Source organism: Monopterus albus, unplaced genomic scaffold (genome assembly GCF_001952655.1).
Source record: "Monopterus albus unplaced genomic scaffold, M_albus_1.0 scaffold318.1, whole genome shotgun sequence".
Classification (NCBI taxonomy): domain Eukaryota; kingdom Metazoa; phylum Chordata; class Actinopteri; order Synbranchiformes; family Synbranchidae; genus Monopterus; species Monopterus albus.
In genome coordinates this window covers 32,714-44,701 of record NW_018128198.1, presented here as the reverse complement: position 1 = coordinate 44,701, position 11,988 = coordinate 32,714, and the positions used below count along the sequence as shown (strand labels likewise).

General features: G+C 40.6%; 1 protein-coding gene across 1 annotated transcript in view; it reads left to right on the top strand.

Moving 5' to 3' along the window:
• wdfy2 (WD repeat and FYVE domain containing 2) overlaps positions 1-11,988 on the top strand; it is a gene marked incomplete at its 5' end in the record, with an annotated part of 14,192 nt that extends 2,204 nt beyond the window's left edge. The window contains 10 exons of the mRNA XM_020623995.1: positions 577-640; positions 2,597-2,651; positions 3,974-4,124; positions 5,688-5,800; positions 6,598-6,724; positions 8,011-8,116; positions 9,424-9,516; positions 10,383-10,513; positions 10,620-10,728; positions 11,930-11,988. Of these exons, the coding sequence (XP_020479651.1) occupies positions 577-640; positions 2,597-2,651; positions 3,974-4,124; positions 5,688-5,800; positions 6,598-6,724; positions 8,011-8,116; positions 9,424-9,516; positions 10,383-10,513; positions 10,620-10,728; positions 11,930-11,959 (979 nt within the window). The remainder of the gene's footprint in view (positions 1-576; positions 641-2,596; positions 2,652-3,973; positions 4,125-5,687; positions 5,801-6,597; positions 6,725-8,010; positions 8,117-9,423; positions 9,517-10,382; positions 10,514-10,619; positions 10,729-11,929) is intronic.

Sequence of the window (11,988 nt, the reverse complement as noted above, 5' to 3'; positions counted from 1 at the left end):
TATTATTTAGATTTATAAACCTCATATTCCACATATGTAAAAAAGGTGCCTGCACACAGACAAATTAAAGAGGCTCTTCAGAAGCCAAAAAATAAATGTATTACATATGTGACAAAGTGAAAAAATGTGAATTAAAATGTGATTGTTTCAGCCAGAGGACTAATTCCAGCACAGCCTTATAAACCCCAGCCAACACATCAAGGAGATTGCAACACCACAGTCTTATTCAAATTAATCACAATAAGTTCAATAAGTTGATCTTGGAATGAGGTTTTTGTCAGAACTGTCTCCAATGTCAAGGCTGTAATGGAAATATAATATATTGCTTGATCATTTCACTGCCACAATTCTGTTGCTTTCAAGAACCTGTGTAGATAATTATTTCTGAGGTACAATATGTACTGCAGCAGAACAGAAGCCACAGTGACTGGAATTACAATAATTATACAGACTTGGAAAAAAAAATCCTAGATTGGAATGTTTTCCCAAAATTATGACACACACACACACACACACACACACACACACACACACACATTTTTACACATTTGTAAATCTGGATTTTATTTGTGGATGGACAAACACATTTAACCCAGAGACCAGGAGGCTGTCAGTGGGGATGGATACTGGAAGTATCTGTGTAAGTCCAGCCACCAACCTGCTCCCCTCCAAACACAGACCTCTGCTCTTTCTTCCTTTCCTCACTCATCACCTCAGCACAGTTTGCCTTTCTTGTGTTTCAGGATCCTTTCACCCCAGTATTTAGCATTTTGGTTTGCGTTTTTGACTGAGGTTTTTTTTGATAATTGTCATCTGCCTTTTGAGACATCAGTAAGATGCAGCAATAATTGTATGCATTTTGGTAAAAATGCTGGCTGCTCTTTGTTGCAATTGGAGTGTGTCTAGTGAGTTTGTTTATTCAGGAGGACAAAGAGTTTGGTCAGGTAACTGTGAGCAGCATTGGTGATAAAGGGAAGCCTCTGAGATTTGTACTCTGTGTGTTGTAGAGGTGTCCAGGAGCTATAATTATTGTCAGAATGCACAGAATCATGGTTCTCATCATGGTCTTTGGTCAGATATAGATTTGAGTCCTAATTTTCACTGACTCTAATTATCAGTAGCCTTGCACCGACACTACCACTCAAAGGTTTTGACACACATTCCCATTGAGACTGTGGACACCTTCAAATATCTGGGTGTCCACCTCAACAATACAGATACCCTGTACAAGAAGGGACAGAGCTGTCCCCATTTGCTGAGGAGACTGAGGTCCTTTGGCATGTGCAGAGCACTCCTTCAGACATTTTATGATACTGTGGTGGCCTCTGTAGTCCTCTACGCTGTGGTGTGCTGGGTGGGAGGGAGCACGGACAGAGACACGAAGAGACTTAACAAGTTGGTTAACTGCACCACATTGTGGAGGCTCTGAGGAAGGAGCTCCTTTAGACTGTTACATCCTCAGTGCAGGAAGCTATCGTAGGTCGTTTCTCCCCACAGCTGTTAGACTGTGTAATGCATCATTGTCGTGATACATAAGGTGTAGTTGTAAGGGGACTGTGAAATAGTCAACTGAAGTGTTATGCTCATATATTCAATGGTAATGCACTGTAAATATGCATACATGTAATTTTTAACTTGGTTATAGTTGATTTGTTTTTCATAGTTTTTGTGGTTGCTTGGTGTTTGTAGTTTTTTCCTTGTTGCTGCTAGGGCACATGAATTTTCCTATTGTGGGATTAATAAATCTTATCTTATCTTATAATTACCATTTTTTTCAGATTAATATATCAGGAAGAGTCAAAACAGTGAAACCATTTGAATTTTATGATCCAGTGACCTTTTTATTTTTAGGCCCACTCTCATTATTCCTAAAGATCCAAAAACTGCAAAGTAGCCAGTATGTTGTGCTCAACATGACCATCTGTATTAGCTGCTAATAAGATGATATAGTGCTACTTTATGCTTAAGTAGTTTGATTCTGTGACAAACACAGTACATACCGGTCCGTTCTAAGATGAAGCATGCTTTTATGTTCAGGTTGTGTTTTGTTGTTGGATAATTTCACACTAGGAGTTGTTCCTTTTGGACCGAATTGGCCCAATGCAAAGTTAGACAGTAGCATATCGGGATATTCTGTAGAACCTTCAAGCTTCAAGTTTCTACAAGTGTGTTTTTAGGGGCCTCAGAGGAAATCACACTGTCAGGGCTGTTCTTGTTTTTACTGGCCTGCAGTGTTTGTTTTTTTTACTTCACTCATTTGCATTTACATTTTTAGACATTTCAAATGTGATCACACGTGAAGGCTAACTGGAGGCTTATACAGTGTACATCATATACAACAACACATGCAATGAACAAACATAGAGCTGTTGAAATTTGGAGAGTATGCCTTTAAAATATGTTAGATAGAACTTAAAAGAAGGAGACAAACTATCACAAAATATCTCGAGTATAGTGTGTTTCATTTAAAACAATAGGGGTCAAGCATTATTAAATGTGTACTGCAGTTTGAACATAACATTTATAGATTTACTTGGAAACCTTAATCACTGACCTCAGTCGGTGTGAATATTTATCTTCAGTCCTTGTCTTTCAGGAGTTCATCCTGTCTGAAGACTACAATAAGATGACCCCAGCACGTACCTACCAGGGTGAGACCTGTGTGTGTGTGAAATGTCTGACTCCTGCTGGTGCTGCATTAAGAAACAGTGGCTGTCCTCGAAATCACTCCCTACTCACTATATAGTGCGTTTGCCATGTTGTAGTGGTGTCCTACTGCTGAGTGTGTAAATCTCTCCACCATATAGTGACTCAGAAATTCCACAGTGGAGCGTAAAAAGTAGTGTACATGGCATAATACAGTACTTTTTATGTTTCTGCTAACAATCCCACATTGCAACGCTCCACGACATGAAAAATTATTGTTGCACGGCTCTACGGCTGTTAGTGATGATGCAACATGCTGGTGATTAGTAAGTGTTCAAAATCTGAGTTTACTGTTCAGTACTGAGTGACCTACTTGGTGTACATTACGTTATATAAGGAGTAGTGAATGAGTGAACAGGGAAAGATTTCACACACAACCGGTGGAATTCTTTGGTGGGATCATTTTAATGATGCTACAGTCTAACATCAGTATTCTCACATAATGTACTGGAGGAGCTTTAAGTTACCCAGTTGCCCCCCATATAAAAAACAAACCTGTAATTCCTGTGTCACATATATTTGAATTAGAATTAAATGGTATTTAAAAGACAAATTGTAACTGATACCTACAGACAGCCAGTAATTCAGTAATGACATCCAATGTGTTGGATCTAAAGCGTATCTTTAAAATATGTGTCTTTGAAAGTGTATTTGTAAGACTCTGCAGTTCTCTGAACTCTCTCAGGCGTATAATTTATTAGTGTGCTGTGTATTATTACACAGTCGGTTTCAGGACATTGACTGCTAATAAAGTCTGCTCAGCCCCGTGCACTTGAAACCTCCTGAAGAAGCCAGAGGAATGTTTGCTCTCTGGTGGTCTTCATAATTCACTTCTTTCAGCTGAGTATGAGTCGCTCGCAACACCACTGATCGATTTCCTCTACAGACTCGACAACACTACAGGCTTATTACTGAATGAGTGCACATGCTGTAGGAGCCTTGGAGAAATGCAGAGTGACCTTTCATGATGTGTGTTTCTCATATTTTTGTGAAGATCAGTACCACATGTTGTGTTATAAGATCTCAAAATATCTCTCCACCAGTGTCAAGCCACTTCCTCTTGGTTTGTTGTTCTGCTCTCTCCTTAAAGAGGCCGTTGGTGCTGGACCATATCTAATGTAGCATCATCTTTCTGTCCAGCACACTGTGTTGATTATACACTGTTTGGAAATAGCTGGCACCATCCTACTCGAGATTTCTGGCTAGGCAGACCCATGCACTGTGATTGTGAAAATGGATCTAATGTGTTGTGTTTGTGTGCCTGCAGCCCACCAGGGCAGAGTGACAGTGGTGCTATTTGTGTTGGAGATGGAGTGGCTTCTGAGCACTGGCCAGGACAAAAACTTCACCTGGCACTGCTCTGAGAGCGGCCAGCAACTGGGGACGTATCGCACCGCTGCCTGGGTTTCTGGACTCCAGTATCCTTTATCTCCCCCTCTCCCAGCTCCCCTGCTGGCCTGTTTGGTGTCTTTGTTTGCAGACCTCTTGGCCTTTAAGTGCTGCTCAGTGAACCTGACAGCTAAGCTTCCCGCTAAATGGAGTGGAGTGGACTTAACCAAGTGGGAAATGACAAGCCATCTCTGGTGCTTCACTCTTGAAAACCTCTCCCTGTTATTATCAAAAAGCAGTCTATTTTAAGACCACACCAACATAAGACAGGGAAACTGACATTAGCTTCCATTTAGCTTGCACTAATGGGAATGGCTAACGAAAGGCATCAGTCATGCTGTTGTCAAGGAAACGGACTGAGTAGGTTTCTGTAATGGCCAGATGAAAGGCTGTGAGTGCTCGGCAGCGACACTGATCCATACCAATGAGCCTGCCACGAGGCCCACAGACTACTGGTGTCCTGCTAGCCTTAACATGCTCACCTGTCTGGTTAGCATGGTGAGAAAATGAGTAGCAGAGTAGATCCTGAGCAGTGGCAGTTATGGTTTTCAGTTTGAAGTGACCATTTCTGTTCCAACAGCCACATGTGACAAAACCTAGTGGGTGGAAAAAAGCATCAGTGCATGAATCTTAAAATCAAGCTGAATTTAAAGAGTTTGAGGTGTTTAGTTTACACTTGAGTTACACCCCAGTAGAACCTTTGTGACTGTTATTCAGTACATTGCACTTAACTTGTTTTTAACCAAATCTAGCCTGATCTGAACCAAGACCAGGGGTCACCAACCTACAGGACAGGCCCTCCTGCAGCATGTGCATCTGTACGGACATGGAAGAATTACAGAACTAAGGTTGAATGAAACTGATTCATTCACAACAAACACGTGTTTTCATGCTAGGAAGGTTACAGAGATGTGTTTTATCTCACTGAAATTTAAATTCATTCATGGGCTCAAGTTTATTGTTAGTCTAGTGGCGAGATGGGTTTTTTTGTCATTTCTTCTTTGCACCACAGTAATTCATGGAGAGGTAAAGGAAACATGCTGTTCTTGGTATTATTTCAGTGAAACAGTGTTGAGTTTCTTCCATGTTGTTGGTAAATGAGAATTTAAATGCTGCAGAGGGGAATCTCTGATATTGACCCTGGAAAATTCACCAAATTTGCGTTCATGGGGATCGTTACAGACTGTGTACGTCATTTCAGGCTTCATTTAGTAATTAGATTTGTATTTCTTTTTCAGGCGGAAGATTAAAATCGGTCATAACTAGGTTGTTTCTTATGCAGTCATTGTTTTGCTCTTCTACAGTGTGAATGTGTTCTAATGATTTTGGTCCGCAGTGACTTAAATGATCACTGCAGTTTCTTTCCTGCCACTACAAAGGGTTATGAGTCAAATCTTACATTTCATAGTTTATGTTGGCTTTTCCTCAACTGTACATTTTGTAGAACAGCTGTTCCACTGAAACAGCAGTGGGAGTGCTCTTGTTTCATCTGTGCTTTCGATTCAGTAACAGATAAAAATCTGAGGTAATGCATCAGTCATTTTTTTTAGCAAAGAACACCGTCGTCTTCTTTGACCTCAATTTTAACCCAGGTTCGATGTGGAGACCAGGCACGCCTTCGTAGGGGACCATTCTGGTCAGGTGACCATCCTGAAGCTGGAGCAGGACAGCTGCAGCCTGGTTACCACCTTCAAGGGACACACTGGTAGCTTGCTAGGTTTTTTCTTCTGTGTTATCTGATGACTTTTTGGGTTTTGAATTGTTGGTTGAACAAAACAAGCAACTTAATGTTCCTTTTAGTGGCGTTCTGTATTTTCTGACCTTTTATAGACTAAAGAATTATTGATCAAAAATATTCAATAGATTTATCTATAAGCCATAGTACCCCGACAGAAGAAGCTGAATTCTTTCTGCTTCAGCCTGAGCTGAAACTGATCATTTTTATATTCTTGGTGATGACTGTGGTTACAGTCCTTTTTACAGAAATACAGTATATCAGCAGCGAACAGAAAAGAGAAATAAAGTCTTTATGCTTTTATATTTTTATATTTAAATGATTTCTTTCATATTTGAGGGGACTGTCAGTAGTAGCATTAAATACACATAATGGTTGATGATAGATTGTTTTGTTCAGCCTCTGTCCTCAGACAGGTTGCAGATTCATTGAGTCAGTTAAGGAGTGTTTTTGAAAGTCCCTGATGGTCTTCATGTTCAAGAAAATCTGTTGCGACTATCACTGTGGCATCTGCCTCAACAAAAGAGATCATGAAAAAGGTCTTTTATGGTGTCTTGACTAGGAGCTTGAAGCTTGATGGTCATCATGGTATTTTATGGTGTCTTGAATAGGAGCTTGAAGCTTGATGGTCATCATGATATTTTGCTCACTGGCCTTAGACTGATCTGTGTCCTTGGTATTTGACCTTTGTGTGCCCATGTGACTTTGTGCCGATGTGTTTCACCCACTCATTTGTCCCCGTGTGGGTGTGTTGGGGTTTGCCTCAGGTAATGTGACAGCGCTGTGTTGGGACCCGGTTCAGAGGGTGCTGTTTTCTGGCAGCTCAGACCACTCTATCATTATGTGGGACATCGGAGGGCGTAAGGGAACTGCCATCGAGCTGCAAGGACATAAGTAAGAATCCCAAACATTCCAAACAACACTGTCAGGTTGTAAGTATAAGTGCATGTGCTTTTTGCTGATATATTCTTGTCTTTTTCGTTGCATTACTTTGATATTCATGTTGTTTATACTGTGCTTTATTTATTTTTTATTGTTGTGTGGTTAATGTGTTGTATTTTTTTCAATGCAAACAGAGCTACCTCAGGATAAAACAATATTAAACTATCAATACAGGAAATTGCTGCTTTTTTCAGTTACGCACCTTGCTGCTGTATTTACATACAGTATGTTTTGGCAATACCTGAGTAAGTTTTTATATAAAAGTTGCAAAGACAATCTTATTGGCCAAACCAGACCTGGTGACATTTCTCTAACAGTATTGACAAGTCAAGTCAAGGGTGCTGTGTGTTTTCATGCCCGTTTCATATTGTGCACATACAAATGAATGTGGTGGATGAACTGCTGGAATAAAAACCTGCAGCAGTATAAGGTAAAATAAACAGAGAGACTTAAATAAATGTCTTCTTCTTTCAGAAAATAATACTAAACTTGTCCTTTAATCAACTTTTGTGCAAAAATCATATAATAATCTGTATAATAAGCCACAAAATACTGTAAAAGAACCAGTTTAAAGCTGTGATGACCTCATGTCGAATAGTCTACAAAATGTTTCGTTGATTAAAAAAACTCAACGATCATCATGCCATCAGTCTCTAAATGTTCGTCTTTCATGGATCTTATCTAACAAATACATTAAACAGGCTACATCAGTTAAGAAATAAATAGGAATTACCACCATACATGTCGTCATTTCAAACTACTTAACACTCGGTGTGGATTGGGCCAGATTGGTGGCCCCCGGCTAAATATAGCTGCTGAATTTCTGCCACATCAGGTGTCATTTGATGCATTTCGCGGTGCCTCATTCATCAACGCTCTGCCTCTCAGATGACTGGATGGATTTCTGGCCGTTTGCACGGTTGCATGATCTTTATCCCTTCATGCCTGCTGTCAAAGATCCATGGCCAAGATCTGTTTTATTACTGGAGAAGTATTTTACATGTTGTGGCTTAAACTACAGTCTGACCGAGACACTTCACTGCTTTAAGGAAAACCTTTTTCTCTTTTTGTCAACATTGAGCATGCAGCCATCTTGTTTGAATAAACTTTATTGGAATTGCCACTGGATATAACTGATGGTGCTGAGGTGCTCGGGCACCAGTCTCTCTGCTCTGTACTTTTTAATTCAGCGCTGGTGGTGTGTGTGTTTGTGTGTGTACTGTATGTGTTTCCTGCAGTGACAAGGTTCAGGGCTTGTGCTATGCCTCACACACTCGTCAGCTCATCTCCTGCAGCTCAGACGGAGGCATTGTCATCTGGAACATGGACGTGACACGACAAGAGGTGAGATGAAGACTCAACCCAACACACAAACACACATTCATACTCACTTGTATGAACTGTAACAAACTGGGGAAAAAAATACATGCTGTGTGTTTTCATGCCCGTTTCATATTGTGCACATACAAATGAATGTGGTGGATGAACTGCTGGAATAAATCCTCTGAACAAATTCATGAAAGGTCACCAGATCAGTGGGATGTCCTTTGGTTTTCTCTCTCAGATGCACCGAGTCCAGCTTCAGCCTTGCATTGTGTCCTCTCCCTCTGTGCTCTGACAGTTAGTTAGAATGTGATTGCTTCTTTATTTACCCAGAGTCACTTCCTTTCTGCCTCACTGTCATTCTGCGCTGCCTCCGTCTCTGTTATTTGGCCCACATTGTCATCTTACTTTTATTTTCTGAGTCATTGGTTTTGTTGAAGCTATCATCCCTGAGGACAAGATTTAAAATAAAGTCAGTAGTTTGCTGTTGTTCTCCAGTCACTCTGAACTATTCTACCAAACACTGCTCTGCGTTTCCCTTGTTTCTCTTATTCTTTCATTATCTAAAACTAGTTTCATATGCACAGAGAAATCCAAGTCACAAAAAAAGGTTATGAGGTCAACACTCCTAATGGGGCTTCTTTACACATGCTGGTGGTGACTCCCCAAGTTGTTTCCCATGTCAGCATGTTAAAGTCTTGTTGTCACAGTGAGGTTGCCAGGTTTGGTCTGTTGTGTCTGTGTATTAACAAACCCTGTGCTCCCCTCCTCTATCAGAATATACAGTAGCAGCAGACACACACGTTCTGGGTGGATGAATGAATTGCTCTTTGTCAAGAAAAGGTTTCAGCAGCTAACTCCCCCTGTTACTACAGTGTGTCACTTTACATTGCTGAGTGTGTAGGAATTAAACAAGATACACTGTGTAAATAAGGTGACTCCATGTGCTGGTAGGTAGGTGTTTGTTTCACTTTGGATAAAGCCAGGCTAGCTGTTGGCACACTGCTCTCAGTCTTTATTCTGTGCACAGCGAGCTACCTTCTGACTCCTTCTGACTGATATTCAAAGAGAAAGCAAAAGACATATCTCACAAAATGTTGAAGTATTCCTTTAATCGTTCTTGTTTCCCCAAAAAGCTGTGAAGCTAAATAAACCGTTGACTTTGTGCTCTATAGTCTGCTTCAGTTTCTAGTAAAACTGTTTTGTTTTTCTTAAGTTACACCTTTTGGGGGAGGGTCTAAAATGGTGCTTTAAGTGTTTATATTGTTTTCATTATATTGGGGGTAATAATTAAGGAACATCTAGAAACAAGAAATGTGTTTCCGCAGACCCCAGAGTGCGACTCCTGTCAGAAGTGTGAGCAGCCGTTCTTCTGGAACTTCAAACAGATGTGGGACAGTAAGAAGATCGGCCTGCGACAGGTACTACAGTCCATTCATAAAATCCTCTTCACTTCTGTAGAAAACAATCTTTAATAGTAAATCATCATTAACAAAAACTGCCATTAAAGTTAAGATCACCACCACACACCAAAACAACTTTCCAGCAAAGATACACAACTCTTCACTTCTGCACAAAAATCCTGTGGCTGTTTTACTGCCTTGTTCTCAGTAACAGCTTTATCTTGCAGTTACTCTCTTCAAGTGTGTCTGTGTACTCTTTTTTCGTCTTGTGTACATAAATCCCCCCCCCCCCCCCTTTTTTTTTTTCTGCTGAACAGTAGTTTTCAGGAACATTCTGTCCATGTTTCTGTTTCATTGCACTTGAGGAAAAACAACACAAAGGTCTTGACTGCAAATAAAAAGTACTACACAACGAATAGTGTGACGTGTCCTTGATGATGCTCTTCAAGCTGAAATAGTAAAAACTACATTCTCAAACGCAGCGCAGTGAATCGACTCTTAAGTTTTCTGACAGTAGATATACAATGAGTCGCATTGTGTATGATCACATAAAGACATAAATATGACTCAAATGACAAAAGTTCCAGAATTTTCCCTTGGGGATTAATAAAGTAATCTGTATCATTAATTATGTTAGAGGAATAATTACACACACACACCACATGTGTTCAGTTTGAGTTTAAATGTAATAAGTCATTTTGAATAGAAACAAAACCTGTTTACTGCACCAACTGTTACTCTGATCATTTTAAAAAGGGAGTTAAATCCAGTAATGTTGCACCATGACAGATTTCAGGATTTGAACTGTGGAGCTAGTGGAGCTGCTACTACTGCTTTTTCTAACTAGTGTCTAATCATGGGGGACTTGTTCAACTCTTCCTTAGCACCACTGCAGAAAGTGCGGTCAGGCTGTGTGCGGCAAATGTTCGTCCAAACGCTCCACCATCCCCCTCATGGGCTTCGAGTTCGAGGTACGCGTGTGTGACAGCTGCCACGAGTCCATCACTGACGAGGAGTGAGTAACAATCAGCCTCTGTTGTCATAAACCGGCCCTCTGTGCTCTCTAACCTTTATGAGTGCTCGCACAGTTCAGTAACCGGAGTTCCCTTTGTGTCTTCCAGCCGAGCGCCCACTGCCACCTTCCATGACAGCAAGCACAGCATCGTTTACATGCACTATGAGCCCACCACTGGAAGTCTGCTCTCCTCAGGCACCGACAAGGTCGTCAAGGTCTGGATGAGAACAGGATCTTTGTTGTATTCCTGAATCTGTGAACACTTAGTAGCAGGGTTAGAAGCTTAGGATGTTTGTTCAGTTCTGTCTCTTAGCAAGATCACCACCTGCTGTGGTCCCTGTTGACAGCACAGTTTGGTGGCAAGTTAGGTCATGGACCATGGAACAAATAATGGGTTTGGGTCAGAGCAAGGAATTGCTGGTGTATTTCTCAACACTTCAAATATGCTGGCAGTTTTTTTTTTTATGAATCACTTCAGATACATAAGTTTTTTCCAAATCATAGCTTTGTGTTGAACATGTTAACTGGAGCTGGTGGAGACCAAAGGAACTAAAAGGAGATTAATTATTGGTCTGGACAGTTTCAGTGGCATGATAGTGTCACACTGTATCTGCTGAATGTGTGAACAAGTAGTTCTTCGCCAACATTATAGGCACTACAGCTTGTTAAAATGTTGTGGCAGGACTGTGTTTCTGGCACATAGTGTTCATCAGTCTGTCAGAAACATTTTGGATCATTATTTAATTTGTTTATAAGATGATTTATTCACTGTTTCCCTGCCTGCTAGATTAAAATAATGAAACTACTGAGGCTTTGCCATAGAGGAAAAACACTTATAATAATGGCAAATGTCTTTTTTTTTTATTAAAATGGGAAACTGTAGAGATGCACCGATCGATCAGTGTGATCGGCCTTGACTGGTGACCTGCCGATCACTCAGAGATTTACGATTCTGTTCCAATCATACACATAGAAACAGACATTCTGCTGTTTCTGTTTACCTGTTGCACCTGGTTTTATTTGCAGAAGTACAAATATTGCCCTTCACTTCTAGTTGGAGGTTTGAAAAAAGAGAGAGAAACAGAACGTGTAAAACTTTATTACAGTTTATAATTACATGAAAGAAAAGTTACAAAAATGTGTGTGTGTGCTGTCAATTACAGTTATTGGAAATAAAGAAAATCTAAGTTGCCCACAATTGGAATCAGCTGGTCGGACTTCAAAAACATCGGACTCGGCCAAGAACATTGCAGTTTGTTTTGGTTGTTTTGCGTGTCGGATCCAGAGATATGCATGAACCATTTCTGGCTTCATTTCTGTCTGAACTTTAGAAAGAGTCAGCAGAAAAGTCTCTAACAGCTAAGTGATGAGCGTAGTCTCTGTTTGAGACTGATTACATGTTCTGTTTATCTGCAGCTGTGGGACATGACTCCTGTGGTGTCCTGAGGTCTGTGGACGACCGCCAGGCAGCAGGA